Here is a 15836-nt window from a genome sequence, read left to right as displayed (position 1 = left end):
TTCTTATTCCATGATATGTATGACAAGGTAAAAATGGGTACTCCATAGTTGGTATATAATCTCCTTGTTATAACACACACACAATCTTCTTCCTCTATCAATGCATAACAAACATAAAAACTTCTCAGGTCACTGTCCCTCCTTCTCTGTTGGAAATCATCTACCCAACCCATGACAAGCTTTAAAAAAAGAAAAAAAGGCTTGCATAACAAGATGTGACATCACCGTCATTGGTTTAGAGTTCACATTCCCGCTGGCAGATAATAGTCACGCACGTGTCTTTCACAGTGTTTCAAGGGCCCAGATAAGCAAGTGCAGGAGCCCAGATATTGCGGATGTTCACAGTCGCACTGTGTGTTCTTTGATTTACATTCTCATGGTGACAATTGAATGCACACCCACTCACTTGTTTTGTTAAGGGGTTCAAACACAGCAGTGTTCCTGTTACTTGAGTATAACAAAGGGACGTCTTCACCGGAAAAAAAAAAAAAAAGAAAACTGCTTTCAACAAAGTTCACACTTTCCTAGAATAACTCAAGGCAAAGTCATTTGCAATTTTACAATTTGGTGTCAGTGAGATTTTCTCTTTGTAATGTTATTTCCAAACAGCAGAATGAAAAAAAAAAAAAAATGCTTTTTTTTTTTTTTTTATGTACTGTGGTGAATTAGGTGAATAGCTACTTCTCACTCACTCTTCTGAAACATTTTTTTTTTTTTTGGGGTGGGGGGGATGTGTGCTCAGAATGTGGTATATTTGGCCAATGTCAACATGAAGAATTGGTAATAGACAAAAACCAGTGGGAGTTAAGCAAGGACAATGAACTGTGTGTCTGGATGCCGTGGGAGGTTAATGACCAATTACAACCAATGCCTCACCAAGCACTTTGGGATTTGTGAAACTGATTTTATGGTTCAGTATTTCATATAATTTCCAAGGCTGAGATTATCTGTTTCTTCACTACACGTTTCTGTTTTATTCATTCGGATCATTTAGCCACAAATACTGAAGTGAGTTGCTGTAGCATCAACTCCAGTGACTGTTTTCTTTCTTATAATTCCACCGAGATTAAGTTTGTCTTTGTTTTGAATAGTATGTTAAATTGAGTTTCCGTTTAATACAGACAAGGTTTTTCAGGAAATTTTAATCTCCTGACATGTTTCTACTGTCAAGTGCCAGTCTTCATCAGATGATTTGATGGTTCCTTTGAAGTTTCACTTGACTTCTATGTAATAGTTTCATCGAGATTCATTTTGTCTTCTTTTTGAATATTATGTTTGGTTAAGGTTTTATTTATTCAGACAAGGTTTTTCACGAAATTCTTATCTCCTGACATGTTTTGACTGTCAACTGCCAGTCTTCGTCAGAGGAGTTCTGCTGATCCCCTTTGATGGTTCCTTTGAAGTTTCACTTGACTTCCCTGTAAGAGTTCCAGCAAGATTAATTTAGTCTTCTTTTTAAATTATATGTTAAGTTTAGGTTTCATTTATTCAGACAAGGTTTTTCAGGAAATGTTTTTATCTCCTGACATGTTTCGACTGTCAACTGCCAGTGTTTGTCAGAGGAGTTCTACTGATCGCCTTTGATGGTTCCTTTGAAGTTTCATTTCACGGCCTTGTAATAGTTCCAGCGAGATTAATTTAGTCTTTTTTTGGAATAGTATGTAAAGTTAAGGTTGTGTTTATTCAGACAAGGTTTTTCAGGAAATGATTTATCTCCTGACATGTTTCGACCCTCAACTGCCAGTCTTCGTTAGAGGATTTCTGCTGGTCGCCTTTGATGGTTCCTTTGAAGTTTCACTTGACTTCCATCTAATATAAACATTTCAGGAGATTAAAAAAAAAAAAAAAAAAATCCTGAAAAACCCTGTCTGAATAAACAAAACCTCAACTTAACATACCAAAATGAAGACATTAATTTCGCTGGAACTATTACATGGAAGTCATGTGAAAGGAACCATCAAAGGCCGTCCGCAGAACTCCTCTGACGAAGATTGGCAGTTGACAGTTGAAACATGTTTTTCCTGAAAAACCTTGTCTGAATAAACAAAACCTCAACTTAACATGTTTTCTATCTTGTAACATCAGGAAATCACTGAAACATTCTCCAGCTCTAACGTCTCCATAATGCTGTCAAAACAACAAGCAATTTACCGTGTATCACTTCATGGCCTCTGCCCACCTTCTGTTGTAGCAGCGATGACAATAACATGTCCTTTCGTATTACGTGTTGCCTCCGTATGTGTCATCTGATGCAATGACAGGATGTGCACAGTGTGGGGCTTTTTGCAGCTGATGCCTCTAAGCAGGTCACTTCATCAGTAATGCTGCAGGAGGAGATGACTGCACATTCAGGCACATCAGGTCAGCCCAGGTTAGCGTCCACGACTGGGAAAAGGGTTCAGTGGATGAGTGATGATGATGTTGCAAAGGATGCATAAAAAGTCTCAATGTCAGGGTTTGAGCGTTAAAGTCAAAGCGAACAAGTTGCATTAATGTAGCACGTGGGGTCACAAACCCTGACAATTTCATATGAATTCAATAAAACCTTGAATCTTTTACTTTTTGATGAAATTAGAATTTGATCTGTTGCTTGTCTGATGCAAAAAATAACCAGATTATTATATGAAGTCCTAAAAATAACCTAGGAATTATTATTTTTAATGTTCTGACACTATAATATATGAAGGACACATTCCTGACTGGAGTGTGGCTGAATGGACAAAGTGACAGTTGAGATATTTTATGCAGAATTTTATTTGAACTACAATTATATTTGAGAAGGTGAAAGTATATAATACAGTTGTTTGATATCTTTTGTGGTTTTATTATTTTAATCAGTCATTTTTCATTTTTATTTTACATTTCAGGTGACCCTATTTTAATTCCAGGGGACCCCATATGGGGTCACGACCCCAAGGTTGAAAAACACTGGCTTAAATCCTTTAATAACCTTTAAATTAAAAAAAAAAGTTGACTTTTGTTAATACAAGACCTCTTTAAATGTTTATCATATATTAAGTATACACAACAAAACAGTGGTTTTATATGTAGCAAATTATAAAGCAAATCCAAAATAAAAGTTTTTTTTTAAAAAAAAGGAGATGAGAAATGATAATTTTCCTATTTGTATTCGTGCAGGTGCGGCTGGTCGTTGAAGTACTGTGGCCCCTATTTCTCTTCTTCATTTTAGTGGCGGTGCGAGCGACCAATAAGCCAATTTACAAAGGCCAATGTGAGTGGAGTCCTTGTTTTCTTAAGGAACATAACTGCTTCTGTGTTTCCACAATGGTTCAAATGTCAATATCAACAAGACATCTATTTTTTGTTTATTCCCTAATGGATGCATCAAATAATGGCATGCGTCTTTAATGTGTTCAGGTCACTATCCAAACAAAGCCATGCCGTCGGCGGGCGTGCTGCCCTGGCTTCAGGGTATGGTGTGCAACATCGACAATCCCTGTTTGAACTATTCCACGCCGGGGGAGACACCGGGCCAAGTCAATAACCACAACAACTCTGTGTAAGTACATGAATGCTCCTCAAACATACTCACGTTTACATCAGCGCGCTGTTTACGTGATGGCTCGAGAATTTCTTATTGACATACGTTTGTGTTTTTTCTGCAACTAGAATCACAGGGATATTGATAGAGCTGCAAACCACGCTGGTGAACAACTCCTTTCTTACAAAGGCACAGTTGCTTGCAGATGATGTCAATGAGTGGGCAACGGTCCTGGCGCAGTCAAATTCTGGCAACAGCAACCCAAATGGTAATGATCTTTCATCAAATTAACTGAATTTTTAAGAAATACACAACCAATCACATGACTTTAGATGATTTATCTAAAGCTGAAGTATAAAACTTTGTTACTAATTTGTTCAGAAATGTTTTTGGAGTCATTCATTTCAACTTTTAGCCTTCAAACACATGTCGTATCTCTTTATTTATGGGCATCGCCATTGGAGGGATTTCAGCCTATCAAAGCTTGTAGACCGTGTTGTCATCTCATCAGGATTACTCGTCGTGTTTACGCTCCTATAGAAAGTCTAAGCATTGAAATCTGAAGTTGTATTACGTAGAAGACCAGAAACTTTATGGTGGATAGATCTTGATGCACTTACAAGAAAAAGGACTTTCAAAATGGAAGTTGATGCAGCATTTGATGCCACTATCAGCTATCTGACTACAGATGCTAGCATGGGAACCATTGGATGCCTTTAACCTCATAAAACCAGCTGGAGTTACGGGAATGGAGCACTTCCTTGAGTAATCACCATGTCACACTTTGTCAAACTTGCTGACATCCACAAGTGTGTGTTTACAGTACTTTGTACAGTAACTTCTAAATCGCCCCTCATTCCTATTAGTTAGTGTTGTAGTCCTCAAGACCGGTCTTGTTCTCAAGAACCCAATTTTAAGTTCTTGGTCTTTCTACTTGGTCGTGTCTTTGTCGGGATTTTCCATCAAGAACCAGCACAGACAGACAGACAGACAGACAGACAGACAGATAAATAGATTCTTAACCACTGAGCTAATAATGAGCTGTGACAATAAAGAGAAACTTATTGACTCTGGACTTATCAGTGGCTTTTATATCTACACAAATGTATTTATTGTAAGAACTTAATTGGAGAAACTTATCAAGATTTTTGCATGTTGTGCTTTGTTTTGTTGATCAACCATGTCATGGTTTTTAGAATTGATTTTTTTGATCTTGGTCTTGGCTTGTCATGGTCTTGACTCGGTCTCCCAAAAGTCTTGTTTTGGTCTTGGTGAATTATTGTCTCTGGCAAGTCTTAGTCACAGATACTGTGGTCTTGAGTACAACACTGCTAATAGTAAAGGTTACATAATAATCGTTCAGTTGACCAGTCTTGAGTATCCCTTTAACTGTCTTTTTTAAATAGAAAAATAGATATTGGTATAATCAATGGCATTCAAGGTCAAAGCATGTGTTTGTTATTTCCATAAATGCTCCATAACTATGTTTCAAAAAGTAATTGATATAGTTTGGACTCTGCTGCAACAATAACTCTGCTGTGTCTCTGGTAAGTACTCTTCATCAAGAAATGTATCCCTCATGCGGTTGACAAGTTGCAGGATTTGTTATTCCCTTTATCCCTTAAAAACAACGGCATGTGATTATTTATGATGCAGTTTACCATGCAGACTGACAGATCGTTTGTCTTGATAAGTTGCTGCTTTGCATTAGGCTCATTTAGCCTGATGATATTCAGATTTTCATACGCCACCTAATTTGCAAAAAGGCAGAGGGAGGGGAGGTTGCTGCTGTTCAACAAGCGGCTTGAGGGCCATTTGCATTTTGGGGTCGCTGGCTTGTAATTTACAAGATTAAATCCATCAAAGATCTAAGCCTGGGCATAATTAATGGGACTTGCTGTCTGCGGCAAGGACACAAAAGGTCATCAACAAGAATAGGGGAGTGAAGTACTATCCAAAGACTACGAAGACAAAGGTGATTATGTTTTTTGGGGGGGGTTGTTCTGGGTTGATTAAAAAGACTCAGGTGGTCACTTCAGTCAAAACGGCAACAGCATTCAGGAAGCAAGTTGGATCATGTTCCTTCTCTGTGTAATCTTACCCTTGACGCCTCCATCGTCACAAACAGCCTGGAAATATCAGTGGGAAGGTTTAGAGTGTTCTTTAATGTGAGAGTAGTGGGTACAACTTTATTTTTAACTCCATTTAATTCTACCAAACAGAACAAAAGTCACATCCTCCTCCTGCTTTCTCTAAACGTATAATTGGCTAACATGTCTATATTACAATTGCTAAAGAGATCTTTCATTACATAACTGCTTCATCGTCACGTCGACTTAGCAAGGAGAAAAAAACATGAAATGGGAAAGATAGGGACTAAGAACTGAATGCACTTGTGTCAAACTCATGGGCCTTTGAAACATCCAATTCAGCCTGCAGGAAAAAGTTAAAATTACAGAGAAAACATGAATCATTGTGTCCATGAAACTCAACAATATTTGCAGGTGCCCACCTATTGAAAAAAACTCAAAATTCCTTCAATTTTCCTCAGTGTTACATTATTTGTGTTTTTGTGTTTATTTGTATTGTTTATATTGACCCCGAGTCTGAAATAAAGTAAAATATTTCCCTTAATTAAACAGAAATTGGACACAAAATCTCGGAAATTTAGAGTGAAGGTCCTGTTGAGACTTGTATCTGTCACTTATTGCTTGGATATTGTCGGTTTCTTACATATACTGTATAGTATTTTATGTATGCGTACTGTAGAAGTGCAAACTAGGGCACAATAATGTTGAAATTAAATAGCATAAAATCTGTGTCCCACTTGAAATCATGCTGCTCCGTATTTTGCCCCTGAACTAAAATGAGTTTGACACCTCTGACTTAATGTAAAACTGCATCAAAGTTGAGTTATGCATCTTGTTTCCAATGTGTTTTTGATTAAAAACCATGGGATGGTCTAACATTCAATTTAATGCCTGGAGTGTTGGCAGACTCATACGTAAAATATTTATTAACAGTCTTTTGGTAGCGCCGACTACATTATTACTAGAGCTGCTACATACAACTGTATTTAGGGTATAGATAAAATAACGATGACACCAATTTGGTTTTATGGTTAGGGTTATGACGAGCAATGCTATGAATATGAATGCTGTATTTGACATTGCTTTTTGCTAACTTCTACTACTTCTCTTACACAACTCTAGTCTCCGAATTTATATCTACTGTAGTTTTTACAAGATTACACTAGATAAAAACAGAAAGAGATGAAGCCATGTATTGTAAAATACATGGTTTTTTTTTATATACAAAGTGCTCAATTTTTACATCAGAAGTGTATAAATGAGTTCTCAGTTGACAGATTTAAAAAAATAAATAAAAGCCCCCATTTCAAAACAAAAGTTATTTACACTTCACTAGATTCCATGAGAAAATGCAAGTTTTTCATTGTCAAACTAATATTTGTTTTCAGAGTTTTATGGTTGGGGTAATGACTAACAAAACTATAATTACTAACACTGTATTTGACGTTGCTACTTGGTTACTTCTCCCACTTCTCTTACACAATTTCAGTTTCCGAATTTTAATCTACACTAGTTTTTACAAGATTACGGTAGATTAAAAAAAGAAGAAAAATATTTTCAAAATACATGTTTTTTCTCCAAAGTGTTCAGTTTTGACATGAGAAGTGCATAAATGAGTTGAAATAAAAGTCCAATTTCATAACAAAAGTTACTTACACTTCAGTAGATCCCATTACAAAATCTACAGTTTCAAAGATTAATAATATTTTTTTTCAGAGTTTTCATAGGGGGAGTATAAAAATGATGAACGCACTATAAAAGAGTCGTCTATTGGTTTGGGAACTGGCTCACTTTAAAATGATTACCTCATGAAGTGAGGAAAGTAGGTTAGCAATCTAGCCCATGTTTAGCAACAATTTGTTACCTACTTGTTCTGCTTTCTCGCACTAGTGAAGGATTTCATTGTGACTGCCATTTGGGAAACAATCTTTATTGTTTTACCAATACACATGAGCATTTCAACTTTTAAAATGCATACTCAAGAGATCTCCCTAAACGCTGTTTTATTGCCACAATGAAATCACTTTTTAGACTAAAATTTCACTTTTGTTCTTTAGAGCCTGTAATACATTTTCCTAAGCTTCGTTGGTGAGTTTGATGGTTGAAAGGTATTAGGTTTCTCTTTGCTTTTAGCTTTTAAGAACACATTTGAGTAGTTGGCACAAATAACTCAGATGAGTGTGGATGCATTGAGACGTGTGTACAGCCAAAGAAGATAAAAAATAAATGAGTCGCGGGCTGCAGAATATCTGCAGTGCAGATGGTGAATAAAAGAAGTTTCACGGCCAAAGCCATGACAACAGAACTTGGGTCAAAGACAAGAATGACAATAGTCCATTTGGGTATTCTGAGCACGACGTATAATTCACCAAGCTCAAACACAGAGGACTTAATATATCTCAAGGTTTTTCTGTATTTGTGTGTCAAATCCAACTTGCTTGTTCACTTAGAATTTGCTGTGTACTCATTGAACTCCAGGCTGAAAACTAAAGTGTTTTTTTTTCCCCCAACTCTTGCTTCAGGTCAGCCTGTCATCCTACGGAGTCTTCTCAGAGACGACAAAACTTTCTCCACCCACCTGACAGACGATCTGTCAGTGCCACCTACAGTAGTCCAAAGTGTCATGAATGCTGAAATTCAGAGGGAATCGGTGGGTATCATTCACACCTTAAGGATTAAATACTTACAATACTAATGTAGGCTTTTCCACCTGTGACGAAGGTCAATAGCACCAAAATGTTCAAAAGTCGACATGTTCCTTAAACTCTGAGTCATTTCCAAAAGGAAATATTTTGGCAAAGAGCTGCCTCTGTGACTCTCTGTCTTAATAATCAGAATCAAAGCTTCCTCCGCTGTTTGACGCTGCCTTCAGTAAGCAAGAATGATTTGTAACATAAATCATAAATATTCAGCTTTAAGTCCTCCTACCCAACCCCGAACAAAGTCGCATTCGCTGTTGGCTATTGCAGATGTTCTTAGGTTATGGATCAAGGGCCAAAAAAAAGGATTGTGAGTATTTGCTTGGCCTCCGAAAAGAAAAATTATCGTGTGCTGTCATTTTCAAGGGGATAAAAAGGATTGTGTATTTTATGGTGCGCATGCTAAAATAAACAGCAACAAACCACGTTTAAAAAAACATATGTGTATTTTTGTACTTTACTTTTGAACAGATCTACAGTAATGCTTGAGAAATTTGTGACACTTTTCTTGTCAAAATATGTCAATATTAAATCTAAATCTATTTGTAAAATATTGAACTTAAATCTGAATGTTATATCTAAATGTTCAATTTCAATATAAATTTTAAATCTGAATCTAGATGTTAAATGTTAAATCCGCATATTAAATGTTAAATCTAAATGTGAAGCGCAATCACTCCGCCTGAATTGACCACGGATGGCACTCATTTGCTTCACTTAGGTTTTGTTTTGTTACTTCCGTTGAATTTGCACATTAGTTAAATATTTTGTTTCACCCGTGACATTTAGATTTATTATTCAACATTTAACTTTAACATTTAGATTTAACATTTCACATTTCGCTTTAACATTTATTCTTTAGATTTTATATTTATTATTTAGATTTAATATTTATTATTTCGATTTAATATGTAACATTTAGATTTAGATGTAACATTTAGATTTACATTTAATCTTTAGCTGTACCATTTCGACTTCGAGTTAATATTCAATATTTAAATTTATATTTATATTAATTTGTATTTTGACAAGAAAGATAAATTTAAAAAAAAATCACAAACATTGCTGTAAATCTGGTCAAAAGTAACATTAACATATTTTTTTTTTAAACGCGGTTTGTTGCTAAATGCACAACTTTAAAAATGGCACCTCATAGTAGTTATGGGTTGCATTTCATTAATTTTCAAGCACAATATTTTTTCTTTATCTTTTGATAAGATAACTTTTTTTTTGAAGCAAATAAACCAAAAAAAAAAAAAAATAGACATGATTCTCAAAAGTTTGTGACATTTTGCTTTTTAAGATTACATTTTTGGTGATAAATTGGTAGTTTAGTTTTTACTGAAATATGTGAATTCAAACCATTGCTCTTGACATTATCACCACCTCTTTGCACAGCAATGCTTAATTATCCGTTATTAGATGAAAACAGGTGATTTTCCTGAAGCTTCTGTTTGTTTCTCAGCTCGTGGGTTTCCAAAGGCCGTCCGACCTGAGCTCCGTCCTGTGTGAGGGTTCAGATCTGGACGACTATGTCACATTTAAGAGCCCCAGTGAAAAGGAGGCTTTTCAAAATGTCAGCTGCTCCCTCACACCGCAGCAGCTGATTAACACCCAGAGAGTGTTTCTGCAAAACCTTGATTGGAGGAAGGTCTTTTCTGAGGTAAGCTTTTCTTTGCAACCTCCACTGAATTAACACATCTTACAAGTTGGGTTCAGCCTTGATAGAGATAGAAAGTAACTTTATAAGTCACTTGATGAAAAAAACATTTTGCAGGGTTTAGGTCGGACATGGCAGTAGTAATACTCATCATTGTATTTAAAAAAAAATGATAATAAACTAAACTTCTGCTGAGTGAGGTTGTAGAGCTGAGTAATTGCGATCAATACGTAACACATATCAATATAATGGCACTGTATCCGTACGCAACGCCCCTCATTGGCCAGTAAATGTTAAAATAAATTAAAAAAGTTATAGTAAATATTCAATTAAACTTAAATAATTATAGTAAATGTTAAATTAAACTTAAAAATGATAGTAAATATTGAATTCAACTTTTAAAATTATAGTAAATATTAAATTAAACTTAAATAAATATGGTAAATATTAAATTAGACTTAAATAAATATGGTAAATATTAAATTAAACTTAAAAAATGGTAGATATTAAATTAAACTTGAATAATTATAGTAAATATTAAATTAAACTTAAATAGGTATAGTAAATATTAAATTAGACTTAAATAAATATGGTAAATATTAAATTAAACTTAAATAAGTATAGTAAATATTAAATTAAACTTGAATGATTATAGTAAAATTAAACTTATTAAACTTATTAAATATGAATTTAAACTTGAATATCTATATTCAAATACAGTTAAATGATTATAGTAAATATTACATTAAACTTAATTATAGTAAATATGAAATTAAATTGAAATAATTAGAATACATAATAAATTAAACTTAAGCCCAGTAATTATAGTAAATATTAAAATACAGTTAAATGATTATTGTAAATATTGAATTAAACTCAAATAGTTATAGTAAATATTAAATATTTTAAATAATTAGATAACATTCAAAGAATTCAGATATTTTATTTAGATGCCAAATGAATTTGCACAGGGACAACAAATCCCATCTTTTGAACATTTTTAGCCAATAAAGAATATGATATCCCCATTGTCTCACCTCAGTCCTTATTGTTACAACTTTACCTTCATTTTTTTTTTTTTTTTGTTATTCACTCTCCCCTTGTATCAAAGCTGACTCTGTCTTCTGCTGATTCTACCAAATTTCATGCAACCAGAGGAGAATTATTTATTAGAACCAATGTTTTTCACCAACTCCTTTAAATCTCCCACTTCCCTTTGGGATGATGAAATCCTGCACTTTCCCCCTGACTTTATCTTTGGGAGAAAATATATGGGACAGCAAATTCAATAAATAAGTGATAAGGCAGGAAGTTCTTTGGAGAGAGCATTTGAACAATTTAAACCCACAGGCATTTTCAGCCACAGGGGGAGGGGGAGGTGGGATTTGTGGGGTGGGGGGGGTGGATTGTGGGGAAGCTCAGACAAGATATGTTGGAAATGCTCTTCAACGCCTGAAGCAGATGGATGGAGACAAACATCAAGCCTTCACACTTAAGGCTCGACGCTGCTGAATGATTCTGATAACAACACGAGTAGCATAAAGAAAGGGACGCAGTAAAAAGTCAGTGTTTATCAGAGATGTACGGAGTGATTTTGACATTATTCTTCAACAGCATTTGGTTTTTGAAGTCCGTGTAGAAGACAGTAGGCCTACAACGTATAAGTACGACTGACAATAAACATGCTTACAATTATTTCTACTTGATAGAGAATATGTAAAGAGAAAACTAAGTAATTCAAGATGTGTCTGGACATAGGCAGAGTTTGTGATTCTTGCCGGGGGGGGAGCAAAAGAAAGAATAAAATTAAGTATATAGACCATGCAAACCACAATGTGTGTAACAAATACAATAATGCAAAAATTATTATTAACATCATTGATAATGTTGACGACAAAAATGTAGCGTCTGTTTAATATTGTAAAATCAGGCCGGCGACCGCTTTCTGCTTCCGTACCATACATGAACTGCTGGGTGCAGTGTTATAAAATGGTAAAATGGTAAATGGACTTGATTTATTATAGCGCTTTATCACCACACTGAAGCAGTCTCAAAGCGCTTTACATATCAGCTCATTCACCCAATCACTCTCACATTCACACACCAGTGGAACAGAACTGCCATGCATGGCGCTAGTCGACCACTGGGAGCAACTTAGGGTTCAGTGTCTTGCCCAAGGACACCTAGACACATAGTCAGGTACTGGGATCGAACCCCCAACCTCTCGATCAGAAGACGACCCTCTACCACCTGAGCCACGGTCGCCCCGGTTATACACCGTTTACATTGTGAAGAAGAATTGCGCAACAGAAGAAGAACCAACCTAAAGTCTCAAAAGTTTGGGACTATTTCACTGAAAACTTATACTAGTGTTCTTAAAAGATCAACCAATAAATTCATACATTTTTGTACAGTCACTGTGTTTTTTTTTGGCACTTAAAATATTTATATATAATGTACATCAGTGTTTCTACCCTTAGGACGTAGGCAGAGTTTGAGATTCTTGCCAGGGAGGGCAAAAGAAAAAATAGAATTTAATATATAGACCATCTCGAGATCCCCGCAAACCTCAATGTGTGTAACTTATACAATAATGATTAAACATCATTGATAATATTGACGACAAAAATGTAGCATCTACGCATTGTTTAATGTTGTAAATTCAGGATATAATCAGGCTGGCAGCTGCTTTCTGCTTTATTTTTACTGCACTACCATACATGAACTGCTGGGGCCATTTACATTGTGAAGAAGAATTGTGCAACAGAAGAAGAACCAACCTAAAGTCTCAAAAGTTTGGGACCATTTTCACAAAACACAAAATGATGATAGACATGATCTTGATTAGAACACGAACTGATAATACAAGGGTCACTCTTGCTTCCACATCAGGAGGGAGATAACTGTAAATGATAAAAACTATAGAACTAAATCTCTTCAGGAAGCACTAAATACTGTTTCATTCCACTTATTTACAAAATGAGATTCTTTTAAATGTGTTTTCGCTCGATCGTCCCATTATTATGCTCTTTAGTAAATGTAAAGAGAAAACTAAGTAATTCAAAATGTGTCCAGGCAATAATTGAAGGTTTCTCGTTGTTGAAAAATTGTTAGACGTAAGGTTTCGCATTCTATGAAAATATGCAGGCACTCAAAAACAACACATATCATCTAAAAGGCTACATTTGTACCGTGTACCATCAGAATGTCACCCTCCCACACAGTAACACACGTGGCCTTGTACGGACATTTGACATTACTATTCTGTGTGCAGGTTGAGATGTGCAATTTAATGTGTACTGCTGTTAAAAACATAAAGTGAGAGTGTAATGTAGACCCGAGACATTCATCCACTTAGAGTTTTAGACATCAGTGATCCTGACCCTGTAGCAACAGTAAAAAAAAAAAAAAAAACGGAGGGACTTATTTTATCCACTATGCAATAATAAAGCCACCGATTGCCTCTATCCTTTATCAAATATGACTTAATCATATTAATATTTAAAAGTTTAATCATTTGGAACTTGGTGCTTCCTTTCAGTATTCCCTTGGCTATACAGTAGCTGTGTACAAGCTATTTCACTGTTATGGATCATTTAGAATCAATGCCATAGGTTTCCACTATGTGATAAAGAGTATTGGGTTAAGTGTATACATTTTACATAATCATAAAACATGTTTAGTTTAATGAATATTTAAAATATTGTTGTGGCGGTTTGGATGAATGAGATGGAGTAAAGCTTTAGGGTTGCTGGTCAGATGCGGACACGGGTTTTCATGGTTAAAGGGTGTGGGGAACAAACCGGTCTGGGATCTCAGAGATAAACAGGCTTTTAGTGTGTGTTCCTCAGTGAATCTGCCGCTGTTCAGTGCTCTCAGGGTTGTGCATGTTGCTGATAGCAGTAGTCAAAACATAGCAGATCCTCCTCAGGCAGAAGCCTTGGTGAGTGCGATCAGCGTACGATGATATCTGGCCTAGCTCAAAAACGTTTGTCATGTCTTCTTACTACTGTAGACGTTTTTTGGTTGTTTTTTCCAGACATTACGTGTAGGAGTAGATGTTCTTTAGCTTTTTCTTTTCTACAGTATCTGGCCTGCTTAGGGTACGTCTGACCAGAACTAACCAGGAGAGCATTCTGTAATTACATATCAAGTATATGGTCCAACAAATGTAAGCAAAGCTGTTTCTAGTTTAGTGGGGGCCCGATGCCGGATGCTGTTTGAGAGCCCCTCATTTGCATAACTACTTGGAGATATTTCTAATTGAGCAAATTGTCCACAAACTACTGCCAGTCATTAGTGTATTTCCTGTCGACTGAAATCGCGCGCTGCACATGTCCATGATTTTCACTTAATAGTGCCTCAAAAACACTTGCCACTGCTTATAATATTGGTATATTTTATCCTCATACCTTACACAGCATATATTTTTTAGTATGTTGATGTCAATTTAATTCTCCTTTGATAAGTTGGAGGCCTAAGTGTTCGGTTTAGGCTTAGGCCTAATGCTTAGGCCTAATGCTTAGTTCACTGCAATTGATTGAAGGTTCTTTATTTCATTGTAACTTTTGGTCTATTTACAGATATCTTCCCCATTTACCCTTAATGGCACAAACTCACTCGCATTAATAAGAAGAACAACCCAAAATGCATCACCAGTTATTCAGGAGGCAAGTATTTGTGTTGCTTTTTACTTCTTTGAATTAATGTTTGTTCATTCCTTTACAGTAGCAATAACGTTTATTTGTCTCTTTGCCACTCTTCTGATTCAGGTGGTCAGGCTCCGGAGCTCCCTTGCCTTTAAGTCTGCAAACTCACTGAATTTCCAGGAGGACCTGATAGGCAGTGTCAATATGCTTCTGTGTGGGAAGCAGTCTGACTCTAATTCCACCAATACAACTTTCAGCATACCCTTACCTCGACAGACGGCTACAAACAAGTCAATTTCCATTATGGGCAACAGTTCCGGTAAGTGCTGCGCCAAGCTCCTTTTATAAAGCAAACCTGTCACACAGGACTCGTCTTAATCACTTATCTCCATTTTAGCTTGACAGCACTATATGTATAGTCATGCTAGCCAGGAAATGGAGAAAAATCAAGAATTGGCGACACATAATGTGGAGTATCATTGACACAGGAACTGATGGGTGGTTATTTTTGAACAGGGCAAACATGGCCGTGGAAGAATGTGAATAGATCAGATAAATCATTTTTTAAGATACAGAAATCATCAGCATTTATCAGGAGTTTAGACGAGGGCAGAGGTGGGCCACTTCTATCACAGCGGGGGCCACAAAAATGTGTTTGTTTAATCAAAGGGCCACAATGACATTCATGTCAGCATTTAGAGTAATGACCAATCTGAACATTAACACAGGAAAGAACATAGTTTTTTATCGTCATTCTGTTTGTTGTCGTCTTGCTTGTTCTGATTGCATTTTGTGCATTTCTGTTGTCCTTTTGTGTATTTTTTCCTGTAAAATGTATTTTTTTTGGAGTCCTGAGTATTTATGTTATCATTTTGGATTTCTTTGGAGTGATTTTGTGTATTTCTATTGTCGTTTTGCTTGATTGTAGTACTGTGGGTTTGTCTTCCTGCATACCTTTGTCATTTTCTGTAATTTTGTATTTTTTCTTGAGTCATTTTGTATGGTTTTGTTGTCGTTTTGTGTTTTTTGCGGTAATTTTGTGTATTACTCTTGTCGTTTTGTTAATTTTTGTCATCGTTCTGTGTGTTTTTGGAATATTTTCTGCCTTTTTCTTGTCTCTTACTGTAATTTCTTGCAATGTTTAATTATTTGTACTTTCTAATGGATTTTTGCTTTTGTCTTGTGTATTTTTCTGTCATTTTACTGAAATTGCCGATGTCTGGACTAGGGGTTTGA

At 35.7% G+C, this 15836-nt stretch overlaps 1 protein-coding gene across 1 annotated transcript in view; it reads left to right on the top strand.

The window, feature by feature from the left end:
• LOC114480064 (ATP-binding cassette sub-family A member 1) overlaps window positions 1-15836 on the top strand; it is a 243088-nt gene that overhangs the window by 13744 nt on the left and 213508 nt on the right. Inside the window, exons 3-9 of the mRNA XM_028473858.1 lie at window positions 3139-3232; window positions 3379-3520; window positions 3631-3770; window positions 8115-8242; window positions 9757-9954; window positions 14535-14621; window positions 14724-14919. Coding sequence (XP_028329659.1) covers window positions 3139-3232; window positions 3379-3520; window positions 3631-3770; window positions 8115-8242; window positions 9757-9954; window positions 14535-14621; window positions 14724-14919 — 985 coding nt within the window. The remainder of the gene's footprint in view (window positions 1-3138; window positions 3233-3378; window positions 3521-3630; window positions 3771-8114; window positions 8243-9756; window positions 9955-14534; window positions 14622-14723; window positions 14920-15836) is intronic.

Source organism: Gouania willdenowi, chromosome 18, assembly GCF_900634775.1.
Source record: "Gouania willdenowi chromosome 18, fGouWil2.1, whole genome shotgun sequence".
In the NCBI taxonomy this organism is placed as follows: domain Eukaryota; kingdom Metazoa; phylum Chordata; class Actinopteri; order Blenniiformes; family Gobiesocidae; genus Gouania; species Gouania willdenowi.
Note: the sequence above shows the minus strand (reverse complement) of the source record. Positions and strands in the feature narration are given on the sequence as shown.